The 15,479-nt window shown below is 35.0% G+C and overlaps 1 protein-coding gene across 1 annotated transcript; it reads left to right on the top strand.

The window, feature by feature from the left end:
* The first annotated feature begins 2,083 nt into the window (after window positions 1–2,083).
* LOC123655039 (fatty-acid amide hydrolase 2-B-like) lies at window positions 2,084–14,558 on the top strand. The gene is made up of 10 exons (XM_045590887.1): window positions 2,084–2,251; window positions 4,215–4,440; window positions 5,018–5,235; window positions 8,614–8,725; window positions 9,552–9,730; window positions 11,350–11,469; window positions 11,991–12,092; window positions 12,845–13,012; window positions 13,356–13,535; window positions 14,214–14,558. Exons 1-10 carry the CDS (start codon window positions 2,084–2,086, stop codon window positions 14,301–14,303), a joined length of 1,563 nt encoding a protein of 520 aa, XP_045446843.1. The 3' UTR covers window positions 14,304–14,558.
* Window positions 14,559–15,479: the final 921 nt, after the last annotated feature.

The following is a 15,479-nucleotide window of genomic DNA, read 5'->3' as shown; positions in this document are numbered from 1 at the left end:
GCGAAACGAAAACGAAAGCTCAAAAATCATACTTTACATACTACGTCATAAAATCTATACAAATAAATAAAATCGAGTGTCTGTTTGTAATAATAAAATAACCGTTTTTTACAAAATGCATATGGATGTATACACGGTACATATACCAAAATAACATTTTTACAATTTTTGTCTGTCTGTCTGTTTGTCTGTCTGTCTGTCTGTTTGTTCCGGCTATCTCCGAAACGGCTGGATCAATTTTGACGGGACTTTAACTGGCAGATAACTGATGTAATAAGGAGTAACTTAGGCTAATTTTATTTTAGAAATGTATTTATTTTGTAAATCTGCGAACTGAACAATAATTTTTTTTAAATACTATGCGGACGCAGTTCATGGTAGAAAAATTGTTATTATAGTTATTAGTATATATTTAATATCTCATTTTAAGTGAACTGGCATTGTTCTCATGATAAATAAACATCTTAAAACCTTAACATTTATAAATATAGAATTGAAGAATACATCTGTTCTTTTATTATTGTTTTATGCAAAAACAACTGAATGGCTTTTAGAGAAAATGACCTTGTTAATACGAGCGGTCTAGATCAACATAATTTTAGAATAAATTTCAACCTCGAGTACCCGACGAATTTACGTCCATGCAAATGAAACTCAAGTCAGTTTTTACATACTTTCGTTTCAGTAAACAGGAGACTAAAATTTTTGGTATGAGGCATTTGTTATGAGTTGTTTTTCGTAACGTAATGTACGTTGCGTCTGTTTTTAAGGTAGACAACTAACTATATTATATATTTCTAGCTGACCCGGCAAACGTTGTTTTGCCAATAAACTATCTACTATAAGTGTGCGGGGATTTACTTATAATCAAAAGCGTTGTAGACAATGAAAGTATCGTTCTCATCCCTACTCCGTGACGTTTGCTGGATGAGAGGTGACAACGGTAGACATCTAGCGGGGATAACTGATCGATTGATAGTTGATCAGTTATCGACCGGCGAAGGTAGGAGATCAAATTGAATTGAGAAAAAGATCATTAAAGAAAATTATTAAAAATAATAAAAAATAAAAATTGCGATTGAAAAATAGGGGTTGATCGTAGAGAGCTGGAAAATTAAGAGTAATATAATTTTTTTATTCTAAGTAATTACAAAATAAAAATAAAGATCTTACCAAAAAATTAAATTTTATAATTAACAAATAAAATATATGGGGTTTATCGTAGAGGGTTGAAAATTTAGGGGTTATCGTTAATGGTTGTATGTATTTTATAATGTTGTATCATAAAAAATTAAAAAATAAATAATTTATCCAAAAATTGATTATGATTGATTTATGAAAAAAATTTGGGGTGGACTACCCTTAACATTTAGGGGGCTGAAAAATAGATGTTGTTCGATTCTCAGACCTATCCAATATGCATACAAAATTTCACGAGAATCGTTCAAGCCGTTTCGGAGGAGTTTAACTACAAACACTGCGACACGAGAACTTTATATATTAGATATATTATAATATATATTATAATTATATATTATAGTATTTTTTTATAATAAACTAGCTGCCCGGACAAACTTCGTTCTGTCAAAAGTTTATTAGTAAATATTAATTTTTTTAAGTATTAAAACCTTCCGTGGCCCTTAAGGAACATACAAAAAATAAATTACCCAAAAACATTCATTTTTATTTATATATTATTATATAGAGATACCTATGTATATAAATAATACTATTATTAGGCTTTTGATTGCATATTAAATAAGTATTGCAGCGTTTGTAGAAATTCTGGATGTTAAAATAAGGGACTAAGTTCATATTACTGAAACTTTCTAACAAATTTATGGATTAAATATTGGGGGGACTGTTTTTCACACCACAGTTCTATAAAGCCTTATCGTGAGCGAAATCTGTGAGCAGTCTTGTAGATTTAGCGTACCAAAGTCGGTTTATAAATGTGGTATACAAAGAGGTCCTAAAATATTATGCAATATAAAATTCGGCACTTCTTTACCACCTGTTTTATATACAATCAAATTTACCAGAGCACTTGTCAAAACATTATGAGTACGCTTTTTTTTGCAGCATGGAGGTAGGCGTACGGATAGTTGGTATCATTCTACGGGTACTGAACTTCCTTCTCGCGCCACTGTTCTGGCTGTGTGCACGGAATCGAATGCGGATCCCGCCGGTGACGGACTCATTGCTATTGAGAAGTGCTACAGACATCGCAGAAGCTATAAGAAAGGGTGAAGTAAGTATACGAAGACTAACAACGAAGACTATTCAATTTTCTATTTTCTAAATTTCGTACTCACTATTAATAATTTTCAGTAGTAAAAAATCCTGTCCTGTAAACACAAACCCATATGCCAACTTCAATATGCTTATGTCTGTCTCAAAATGGTCAACCCGTCATAGCCGTAACTATACAGTTGTTTTTTAAATCCTCATTTGCCTATAAAATTTAAAATTTAGACGAAACCCTCTAAAAATAGAAGGTGAGGATTAATTTATCACACGAAGAGATTCGCTTGTGTTATATAGTCTGTTTATTCCAGGGTTATAAGGCTATAAACGCGATGTAATGACATGAAAGAGCGAAGCAGTAACTATAAATGTCAAACAATATAGCGTATTGGGTAGGACCAAACTTTAATAAGGGTCGGAATCATAACTTTCTATGTTATAACAATGAAAAACTTTTGCACTAAAGTATTTAATATCTGTAAAATTTATCCGTATCTTCAGACACTTATCTATACTAGTAATAAAATTGTAACATACCTAATTATGTGCGTAAGAGATTTCTAAATTGTTTTTAGGTTAATTTAGTTAATAATGACACTAGGAATAATTTTAGTTTGACTAGCCCGTTGGCGCAGTTTGTAGTGACCCTGCTTTCTGCTCCGAGGGTTGTGGATTCGATTCCCACCCCGAGTCTGGGTGTACTATAAATATTTATTTATATATTTATATATGTATTATTTACAAGTATGTTTATCGAAAAAAAAATGTAGCTATATACCAGTCGGCTGTTACCTATAACACAAGCATTAAGTTGCTTACTTTAGGAACAGACGAACGTGTGTGTATTGTGTAGATATTTATTTATTTATTTAGTCCTCTAGCTAGGATTGTTATATGATATTTACTTTGGGAATATTCCGTTATAGTAAGGTTACTTTTGCAGATGGATGAAAGTCAAATTGTAAAAGCGAACATACTCGTAGTTACGGCCACAGACTGCTACTTATAACATTAAAAACGGTGATTAACAACAATATCCTTCGTATTCCTTACATTTAATTTACTCTTAGTTAAATTCTTAGGCTTAAGGTTTGACGCAAGTCTTTAGACCATCAAACTTGTCTTATCAACAGCTACGCTTACGTCATTTGCACATGATAGACTTTATATAGTAATGAAACACGAAATTGGCAACGGCTCCACATTGCACAATACCCCTGCAACCGAATCATTAGCATATTGCCCGCACTCGGGAATAAATAATTTTAATTGCATTACAAGACAGCTTTACCGATGTTGCATTGAAAGTCAACTGTGCCCTGTATGTAAATGTTTTATTTAGATTGTGCGTACTTTTGTTCAGGTTGTATATACGGTTCTATGTCTTGAATACTAAAATATTAAAGTCTAAATGAGATTATAGTAACATTATTTCTAGAATCAGTGTCTAAGCTAGGATGTCTTAAATTACTTGAGTATCAAAGAATTTAGTGTTTATAGAAACACGACTTGAGCGAATATATAATTGGTTATTAAATATTTAGAGCAGCTCTAACTAGCGAACGCGATATCTTAGAAGATTAGAAAGGCAGTAACAGAGGAATTGAACTAGCAATTGGATATTATTTTAACAGATAAATTTATATAAAATTGCATTGCAAAACACTTAAAGGCTGGTTTACGTCTTGCTAATAAAGCTCTCAAAGCTTATTAATTACTTATGTTCGAGATAATTTATAACTTTTCGTTTTACGCGATGTGAATAAAAATATCTGATAGACAAAGCAGTGTTTGATGCTAAAAAAGAAAAATCATTTCAGAAAGTTTTCTGCTGATTTCTTATCAAATATCTTTATCTGTGACCTGTGAAATTGGCTCTTAGGACTGTGCACAAAATGTATAGAAAAGTTAAGAAATTTTTAGTTTCAATTTTACTTGAAATATTTAAACATTGTTTCTAAATACAGCTGACAAGCAAAGAAGTAGTAATCAAATATATAACAAGATTGCAAGAAGTGAATCCCTTACTCAACGCCGTTGTCGATGAGCGCTACCGAGATGCTCTGAACGACGCGAGTGAAGTCGATCGAATGATCTCGGAGGCGAGGATGAAAGGAGGCCTAGAGAAATTGTTCGCTGACAAACCATTTTTAGGTGTACCGTGTACAATAAAGGAGAGCTGTTCGTTAGCTGGTAAGACTTTGATGGTGTATCTTATAATTCTAAGAAATTTGACGGTTTGGAATATTGGATCAACATAAACGAAACTTTTTTTTTTAAATTCAAAATCTGATAATTGTTGTATTTTACTTTTTGAATATTTTTATGCAAATGAAACGATTGTCAGTGTTCACATAATCGAAGTTATTTTCTTGTTCAAATGATTGATTGATTTAAATTATTTTTTTAATACTCGTATCGATCAATATTTACCAGTTGTCTTGTAATTATTCAACCCCTACAACCAGTCACATCGAAAAATGACTGAAACCTCATTTATATTTAAACTTTGTAAATGAGGAGTTTATTTGGGATAGTGGAACTATTACACTTTTGTTAGCAACTAAATGATTCTTTAAATGTCATTTCGTACTCAGCGCTCAAGGTGAGAAAACCTGCATGTTTGAAACATATATATTTCCCAACAAACAGTGGAATAGCATTGCGAATTCGTCTTCTCCTTTAAAGGGACGAGGTCTATCCATCTGTAGTATACTTTTTAAACCGTTTTACCAAAACGTTTTATCATATTCTTGCTCTCCAATCCTAGGTCTATCGAACTCAGTGGGTTGTCTAGAACACGCTGGACGAAGAGCACCGGAAGACGGAGCAGCCGTTCGCTTAGTGAAGAAAGCGGGAGCCATCCCCCTACTGGTGTCCAACACTCCTGAACTTTGTCTGGGTTGGGAAACCACTAACCTCTTAAGAGGAACTACAAACAATCCGTATTGCTTGAACAGGACTGCTGGGGGATCTTCAGGTGGAGAGGTGAGTTTTGTGTAAATTTAAGGGGAACTATAGCTATAAGTTCATGGCTTACCAAATTCTGTCACAAGTTTGAGAGTTTAGGCCTACCAAATTTTGTGTCGCTAAAATTAAAGTTGATCGTGACGTTAATGTCAATGCTTATAGGTATATGGTGAATTTTCTAGCTATTTTTTGTTGTTGTAATGTGTGAAAGAAATGTGACCAAAAAATAGGAAACCTTCCAAAAATTTCAAAATAATTGGTTACACAATTTCTTGAATATTGTCGACATTTTCATAACTTTTTGCGATATTTATTAGAAATTATAAATAACGAAATATTTTTCAGTAATTCATTGAAATAAAAAAAGTATTATCGAATAAATTGATTCATTAAATTAAAACAAATCGATAAACAGACAATCGAAGGCTGTATCGATTTTACCTTATATGTACAACTTTCGAAGGGAGAGCTGATATTTACATTACGTAATACTAGTAATTATAACATTCGTTATAAACCTAAGAAAATAAGTGATAAACGTTAATTTAGTAGAAATCCGTTTCCGAAACACTTTGTGTGTACACTACTCGTTAACGTAATGATATGAATTTATTTTTCCGTAAATAAATTAGTAGGCAATGTTTTTACAGATAACACATTCCATTTAAAAAAATAGAATTAAAAAAAATATGACAAAGAGTTTACATATAAGTGTGAGGCAATAAATTAAACCATATAGGAATATTGTTCACAAACAATCAGTCAAGTAGAAGTAGTTAATCAAGTTCAGTTATAAACCGTATTGTACCTAATAAACTGCTTCGCCTATTCGACTGATTTTTATACCTACATATACCTATAGTTTAGAAATTTGTATGTAGAGTAATTTAATGATTTTCGTTTTTTTTCCGCGTTGTATAAACATAGACAATTAAGAGCCTAGAGTTCTGATTTATGAACAGATACCACTCAGGGGTTAGATTCATAAACTGACATTTATTTTACATTTCATCGTAAGAAAAAAAGTGCATGTGTAGTTATGTACGCACGTAAGAAGTTATACCAACTTCTTTGGCTAGCTAACTTCACGTTGCTAACTTATTTCTCTTTGACTAGCTAACTTCAGTCTGACGGTTTGTTTTCGTGACGGCGTGCGCGCGCATCGTAAAAATTTACCCACATAACGTTTCCCTAACGCGCCAAATGGAGTATAACTTCAAAAAGTACATATATTTTATAAATAAGGTGCAGTATACACACATAACTTCAACCGAGTCGCACATTATGTGTTAACCTATTAAAAACAAACACAATTCAATAAATATTGAGACGTTTCCTGTTCATAGGTAAATAGTGTTAAGACAGGTACACAGTTTTATAATTATGCAGTCTCTTTATTTATTTAAAGATACTATAGTCTAAGATCCGAACTAGATGTGAGCTTCACAAAAAATACTTTGTATCTATTTTAGTATGTTATAGATAAATCGCTAAAGAGATGGTTGGAAAATTCCTGCCCAGGCTATATACTATTCGCCAACCGTCATTCAAACCCGATTGTTTAACAGTCGACCCTATATTTCATCGTATTCGCAATGAAACAGTGCTCATTTTGATGTAAGATTTATTATCAAACATGTGTGTGAAAGTTATTATTACAATATATATTAATATACCTGCCGCCCAGTAATTATGCCAGGAAAATAATATACAAGTTTGCATTTTCGACAGGGTTCATACTGTCGGTAGATATAAAATTTATTCCATAACTCGTGGGTGCATTTAAAAAAAAAAAAACAATTTTGAATTAAATATAGCTTGGCCAGGAATTTTCCAGTCGAATATTTCACGATTTTTTTCTAATATACTAAAATAAATTTAATTCATTAAGCAGATGGGTGGAAATTCATTTTTAGTTCGGATCTCTTACTATACGACATTTAGCATCCTAAAAAGCTGTTTGATAAAATGAAAGCAATAAAAAAAAAACTTTAAAAGCAGTACCCATATCATTTGTTATACATAAGAATGTACCAATGTCTTAAAAATTGATATAAGCCTGTAATTATATGGAAATCACCACTAACACTGTTTGAAACAACTATATTTCTATATTAGTACAATATGTGTGTTAAATTTGTAGTGACTGTTAATTTTACTAATGCATATGATTTACTGCCTCAAGGTCGCATGTTGTATGTGCAGTCGTAATTTAATATCACAATAAGTTCGTTAGAATATCTGAGACGCAATTCTGACATTACAATTGTTATATTCCAATGAGCTATTTTTGGAGTTTTTTGAGATTTTTCTTAATTTTTAGGGAAAAAAAATAATAATTTATCATTTTGTGACCATACACACAATTTGCAGAACCTGCAGAATCTGTATTCCGAACCGCTGGTAGCTTCACTTTTAAAAATAATAACTACTTTTAAAATTTTACTTTGTAAAATATATACAATAAATACAACTATACAATTTGGTTCCACCATCACCTTTCTACCACCGAACCGCAAGGCATCGCATGAATCTGCACCGCTATGTGGTTGAAATCCCACGATCTCGCACTAAACGATTCCTCGTTCCTAATACGCACCGCAAAAATTTGGAATGCCCTTCCGGCTACCGTTTTTCCAACGAACTATAACTTGGGTATCTTTAAATCAAGAGTGAATAGGCATCTTCTAGGCAAGCGCGCACCACCTTAGGCTGCATCTTCACTTGCCATCAGGTGAGATCGCAGTCAAGCGCTAGTTTATATATTTAAAAAAAAAAATATTTGATTATGTTTTGGCCGCAACCTACTTACACAGATACCTACGATTACATTAAACCGTGTTTAATCTCGTATCAAAATATTTTTTTTCTCTTTTATATCAATATACTTTTACTAGCATAAAAACGGTCACAGCACTGGTTTGTGGCTGTTGCGATGGCGGTTGCGGGTTCGCTCCCCGCACATGACAAACATATGTATTGGTCATGCAGATGTTTGCCGTGGTCTGGGTGTTCAGTCCTTGTGGGTCTCTCCACCGTGCCTCGGAGAGCACGTTAAGTCGTCGGTCCCGGTTGTTATCATGGTCACCTGATAGCGATCGTTACTCATAGTAGGGTATATATTTTCACCAACCCGCATTGGAGCAGCGTGGTGGATTAAGCTCTGATCCTTCTCCTACATGAGGAAAGAGGCCTATGCCCAGCAGTGGGATATTATAGGCTGAACCGCGAACACATAACATGTGTGAATTTATAAAATAGCTCATATTGGTGTCAAATACATCACAACAGCTAGATCAGCTCGTCCAAGTCACGTTAGTTGATTTAAGCGTCGCTAATACGAATTATGTCGGGTCATACAGACATATCGATTCACAATACCAATTAATTCCACAGGCAGCGTTACTAGCGAGTGGAGCTTCACCATTTTCAGTAGCATCTGACATCGCGGGTTCTATTCGAATACCCGCTGCCTTCTGCGGAGTTTACGGGCATAAGCCTACGCCAGGTACAATATAAATACATTTATTTGTTGATGGTCTAAGGAATTTTTCAGCTGATTCTCGCGATTTATTGTTACGCACTAAAGCAGATATAAAATATTTTTTATCGATAATACGAATGGTTGAAGATCGTGTCTTGTTAGGGTCTCTTACTATGTCATTATTTTAACAATTAGAAAAGGCAACAAAAAATGAGAAAGTGGCAGTACCTTATGTAGTTAATGTAAATATTGACGGGTTCGGCTTAACCCGCCAATGTAGGATACGAAAATAGAAAATGAGCAAATATGATAAAAATGTGGCCTGAAAGAATATGTAGTGACAAAAATTTAGAAAGATATGCTCAGATGGTTTGGACATGTCGAGAGAATGAGTGAAGAGCGATTGACGAAAAAAGTGTAAAGGCGAGTGTGAACAGAAGGGCTGGAAGAGGTAGACCTTGGCGGATGTTTCGATATCGAATAAGGGACGTCTTGAAAAAAGGCCAGATCAAGAGTACCCTAAACCGAAGAGCATGTATGAAGGGAATAATGAAAGTGAACGAGGCGAAACAAGTATGTAAGGATGGTAGCAAGTGGAAAGAAGTGGTCTCTGCCTACCCCAACGGGAAAGAGGCGTAATTATATATCAATGGTAAATAGTAGTTTTAATTTCTTAATTGTCCTCTGACAAAGTTTGCAGTGTTTCCTGCCAATTTTGTTATTTAACAGGAGTAAATAATTTTGCTGAACTTAAGTAAAATTATAATTTCTTATTTTTCATTTAAAAGCACACGTTGATGCTTTGTTTTATACAGCATTTTAGTTATCTATCACACCCATATATTTACAGGTATAATACCAATCGAAGGTCACATTCCAACACTGACAGATGAGAACTACCCCAAGTTCCTCACCGTGGGTCCGATGACCCGCTTCGCGAGTGACCTCGCTCCATTACTGAAGGTCATGGCGGGTGATAAAGCAAGTCTTCTGGAGTTGGATAAGCCAGTGAAAATTGATCAGCTAAAGGTAAATTAGACAATATTTTTGAAATTGTAATTTGTAATCGTGGGATTTGTACGATGGTAAGGCTTTTCCAGGAGTTCGTATGAATGAATTATTGGGATACTTTGATTTTTTAAGTGGACAAACTATAGTTTCGTGGTGCGGTTTAAATTAGTTGACAATTTCAGCATTTTTCTATTCGAATCAAATATGCTTTGCCTCATAAAATAATCACGGACTTGTTGTTAAAATAACTACGTTGAAAAGGTCCAAAACGAATTACGTCGATGGTTTATTTGTTCGTCTGTTTTTTTTAACAAACTAAGTACCACAGCGTAAAAAGAACTTCATAGGCTGTGCTAGTACCTACTGAGTATGTCTCTCGCACATTTCCGATATTGACAGAGTGAGATGGGTCATTGTTAGGGGCGGGGCCAACGTCTTTATTCTGGTTTTGAAATTGTAAAGGCTCGTTCATATTGAATACTTCTAAAATTTACTGTAGAGAAAAATAAATTATTTTTATATAGGTATATATCTAATTTCAAAAATAAATAACAATAAAACAATATTGGTTAAAGTATAAATATATTTTTGATAGGAACTTATAAATAAAATAAATTTTATATAATTCTTGTAATCTTAAAAACTATCGTCATCACTTCATTTTGATGAATTTTCTGCAGACACGTGAACAATAAATTGCTCTAACATATTTTCTACATACCCGTCAACTTCGTACATTTTTGTTTCGATCTTGGTTACACATGATTGACACATGACAGCCATTTTTGGCCTTTAGCTACTCCATGTAAGAAAAGATTCGAACTTCATCATTTTTATAACTTTTGTTGCCACGTAGCCCTTCACTTGAGCCCAAACATGTTCAATAGGGTTGAGCTCACGGTGATACGGTAGTAAAGGTGACGATTTGTGGACTTAGCCATTTCGTCTACGACAATTTTTTCGATCGAATGAAGCGATCTTTGTTTGCTTAATTAATTCAAAAGTTCGAGCGATTTCAAGTGATTTGTTTTCATTTTGGGTGATTTTGGTGGTCCACATGATTTCATGTCTCCAATAACCTTAGAAAAAACGAAACACATCTACTAATATTTATAATATAATGTATGTGTTTATAATTTAGTATGACATAATTGGTAATTTGTAATTTTCTGATGTGTTTTTAATTAATTTTTCTACTTATTATAAATCATCTATAATAGGCATAATATTATTTTCAATTCAAAAATGTTAACCTTGTACATCGTAGAGACACGAATTCCTATTGATCTTGATATTGTCTGGGTGTCTGGGTAATTTCACTAAGTGATCTATTACAATTAGAATCTTTTTATATAAATAAAAATGAATGTTGCTAAGCGCATATCTCGAGAATGACTCGACAAATTCGGCTAAGATATTTTTTTGTATGTTCCTTAAAGCCCACAGTAGGTTTTAATACTTTAAAAAAAATATTAAAAAAGTTAAATTTTTAATTTTTTTTTAGTTAGACTTACCAAATCTGTGCCAATGATTATAAAATGTTCAGTTTGGTTGATTTATGTAGCTGCATTTCAGAAAATCTTAACAAACTTAACAAACATAGTCCAGTACTTTATCTTGGGTGTGCACGCAACCAGGTGTACTACATGTGCGAGGCGACGTCCTCAGTAGCCCTGCTGCCGGTGGCGGACTGCATACAGTCGGCGGTCGCTCAGGCCGCGCACCTGCTGCGGGACCGGGGCGCCGCGCTGCAGGCGGTGAGCACACACGCACACACACACATACGCAGACACAAACACACACGCACACATACGCAGACACAAACACACACACGCACACACATACATACGCACACACGTACACACATACACATACGCACAAACGCACATATGTACACACACATACGCACACACACACACTTTCGAACGCACGCAAACACACACATACGCACACACGCACACATACACGCACATACGCACACACACAGACGCACACACACACACACACACACACACACATACGCACACACACACACTCACACACATACGCACACAATCATACATACGCACACAATCATACATACGCACACAATCATACATTCGTACACACGCACACACACACACACACACATACGCACACACACACACACACACACACACACATGCACGCAAACACACACTCACGCGCGGACACACATTTCCTATACCTATCATTACAATTTCATAATTATATGCATTTAATGCTATAAATTAAATTTAAATCACATTTTTGTTTCCAGGAAAAATTCACAGAGTTAGAAGATTCAGTAGAAATGTCAATATCGGTTTTCTTCGCAATGAAGGACATACCCAATATGCTCCAAGATCCTGCGAATCCTAAAGTAAGTCTTATTAAATAAATAATTACCTATAACATGAATGGTAGAAGTGCTGTGTGGTTATGACCATAAAGAATATAGCCAATCCCTCTCTTCCCGTGGGTGTCGTAAGAGGCGGCTAAGGGATAATATAGTTCCACTACCTCCTTGGAACTTAAAAAGCCGACCGGTGGCGGGATAACCATCCAACGGCTGGCTTTGAAATATACAGGCCGAAGACGGGTAGCAGCGTCTTCAGTGCGAGAAAGCCAGCCCTGCGTTCACCAACCCACCTGCCCAGCGTGGTGACTGTGGGCGAAACACATGAGTTCACGTCTTTTTTGGCGCGAACTTTTGGAGACCTATGTCCAACAGTGGACTGCGATAGGCTGAAATGATGATGATGATGATTATCGATTTTGATTTTGTAAGACTTGAACCTGTTTCTGTAGGTACTTAAGTTACTATGAATAGAAAATCGTCAGCTCTTGACGACAAAATGACGATAATGACTCTAACACTCACAAGTCAAACTTTCAGCTACCCCTAATAAATATTACGTCACGAAAGCTGACCACCATCCTATCTATATTTGGCTGCGATTTTATGAACTGTGGTGTTATAAAAATAATAAACTGTGAATGTAACATTTCTTTCGACCCCCCCCCCCATTCTTCTCGTCCCAAGCTAAACAAACCACCCTCATTTCCCCTTTTTGGCCCATACATTTTATGGATGACCTCTCAGAACTACAAAACTAACTTCTACTTTTCCAGCAAGACAAGAGCCTGTTCTTGGAGCTACTTAAAGTATTGTTCGGAGGAGGAACTCGATCGATGCAGGCATTAGGCTTCGCTTTGCTAAAAAACAGTCAACTGTACATCCCACAAGCCGCATTACCGAAATACCGACAAAAGGCCGCTCGACTGCGACAGATGATGACGGTATGTTCAGCTGTTTCTATTATTTTACACTTAGTTTTATTATACTACTAGCTATGCGACGCGGTTTCCCGCGTTAATTTTAGGAAAAAAACACACTAATACATTATATAGCCTGTAGCCTTCCTGGATTGCAACAAAAAAAAAAATCAGCTTTTTATAATAAAAATGGCTGGAAAAGATCTCTTCTAGCAATGAGATCGCCTTTGCACATTAAAATTGTTTTGTATTGTTTTTTTTTTTTAATGTTTAGTTTATGTTTATGTATATATTTTGATGCCCTAGTTTTACTCAAGCAATTCAGTATATGATGGCGTAGTCTAATTCCACACGCCTCCGTCCCCAGGAGAAGCTGGGCGACACCGGCGTGCTGCTGTACCCGGTGCACAGCTCGCAGGCGCACCTGCACCGGCAGGTGTTCCTGCGGGCCTCGGGCGTGCTGTACAGCATGCTGCTCAACGTGCTGGGCCTGCCCGCCGCCGCCGTGCCGCTGGGCACCTGCCGCGGCCTGCCCGTCGCCGTGCAGGTGCGCGCACACACACACACTGTGCAGCATGCTGGGCACACATACACAAACACGCTTCACAAACATACCGCACAAACACGCTTCACAAACATACCGCACAAACACGCTTCACAAACATACCGCACAAACACGCTTCACAAGCATACCGCACAAACACGCTTCACAAGCATACCGCACAAACACGCTTTACAAACATACCGCACAAACACGCTTCACAAACATACCGCACAAACACGCTTCACAAACATACCGCACAAACACGCTTCACAAGCATACCGCACAAACACGCTTTACAAACATACCGCACAAACACGCTTCACAAACATACCGCACAAACACGCTTCACAAACATACCGCACAAACACGCTTCACAAACATACCGCACAACCACGCTACACAAATATACTGCACAAACACGCAACACATACATACCGCACAAACACGTTACACAAACATACAGCACAAATACGCTACACAAACATACCGCACAAACACGCTACACAAACATACCGCACAAACACGCTACACATACATACAGCACAAACACATTACACAAACATACCCACAAATACAACGCACTCACGCAACTGCGTTGTAATGTAACATCTTGTAAACATCTAACTATCGAATGTAAACCTAACAATTTTGTACCAAAAAAATACAATACCTCCTTTCCAGGTGATAGCGGGACCAAACCAGGACAGATTATGTTTAGCAGTTGCGAAAGAACTCGAAAAAGGCTTTGGAGGCTGGCGACCCGCGCCATAAATTTAAATAAAAAATTACACATAAATGTCGAAAGTCAATAAACCACATGTATGACGTGGTGTCTATTATACAAAAAGTATGGTAGATCGATTTTGGATTGCGTATTCTATAAACTTAAAGACTACTTAAAGTAAAGAAACCTTTTTAAACGTCGAATCGAAGTCCCAGCGCGTTTCTTCCTAATTTTATATGATATGTACATAGTGAAAAATATAGCTGAAGTCAAAATTAAAAAAAAAGTTATATTCGACTGTATGTAAGTTGTGTATATTATTTTAATTATGTAAAAATTGCATGACCTAAGAAGACTTCTAAATATTTATCTAAATAAAAAAATACAATTAAGTAATTCTATTATGTTATTTATAACTGTAATTGAAGAAAATATGTTACGTTCAAAATGTAACTCAGTATTAAAAATCAAAATCATACAATTCAAATTAAGAATACGGTTCAGAAACATGGGGTTTAAAGAAACAAGCAAATAACTTATATGAAATATGCACGCTCCATAAACAAATTATGATTCAGTATTTTATTTATACATATAAAACTAATGGTTTGTAAAGCGCAAATTAACTAAAATTTATATACAATTTGTTAATTTATGTGACAAATATCAAGTATGTATAAATTTCATATTTTGTAATGAAGCGCGCACACCTTACCTCCTTAAATTGGTAATTTTTAACTTATCTGACATACGAAAATTGAATCTGAAAAACGCTTGAAAATAACAGAAATTTTATATCCTTAATCATTGCATAAAAAATTACAAAGAAAAATGAAACAAAAAAAAAATTAAAACACAGGTTTAGCTTTCGTATGTCAGACTGTAATAAAATTATACTTACGTTAATTTTATAGTTCTTTACTGGTTTTTTTTTTCTATTATTTAGCAATATGAGATATAGAATGATAAGTGAAAATTCTTTAGTTAAATATAGCAAATACATATATCATAATAGCTTAGTGTATTTTTCTGATGCTGTAATAATTTGTTAACTTTTGTATACTTTATTATAGTCTTTTTATAAATAAATCATATCGCACACATGTTTCGGTAAACATGGTGTTTTGTACGTTAACAGCAGACGCTCTAACTTTATTTGTGTTGTTAATACCAACAGACCGTTTTATTAAAGGTTATCAAATTGTATTTAAATCGAAAAACAT

The sequence above is a fragment of the Melitaea cinxia genome, chromosome 7, assembly GCF_905220565.1.
Source record: "Melitaea cinxia chromosome 7, ilMelCinx1.1, whole genome shotgun sequence".
In the NCBI taxonomy this organism is placed as follows: Eukaryota; Metazoa; Arthropoda; class Insecta; order Lepidoptera; family Nymphalidae; genus Melitaea; species Melitaea cinxia.
Note: the sequence above shows the minus strand (reverse complement) of the source record. Positions and strands in the feature narration are given on the sequence as shown.

Coding starts and splice junctions, on each gene's coding strand:
- LOC123655039 (XM_045590887.1), top strand. CDS start 2,084: ATGGAGGTAGGCGTACGGATAGTTGGTATCATTCTACGGGTACTGAAC. Junction 2,252..4,214: donor AAGCTATAAGAAAGGGTGAA/GTAAGTATACGA, acceptor TTCTAAATACAG/CTGACAAGCAAAGAAGTAGT. Junction 9,731..11,349: donor TGAAAATTGATCAGCTAAAG/GTAAATTAGACA, acceptor GCACGCAACCAG/GTGTACTACATGTGCGAGGC.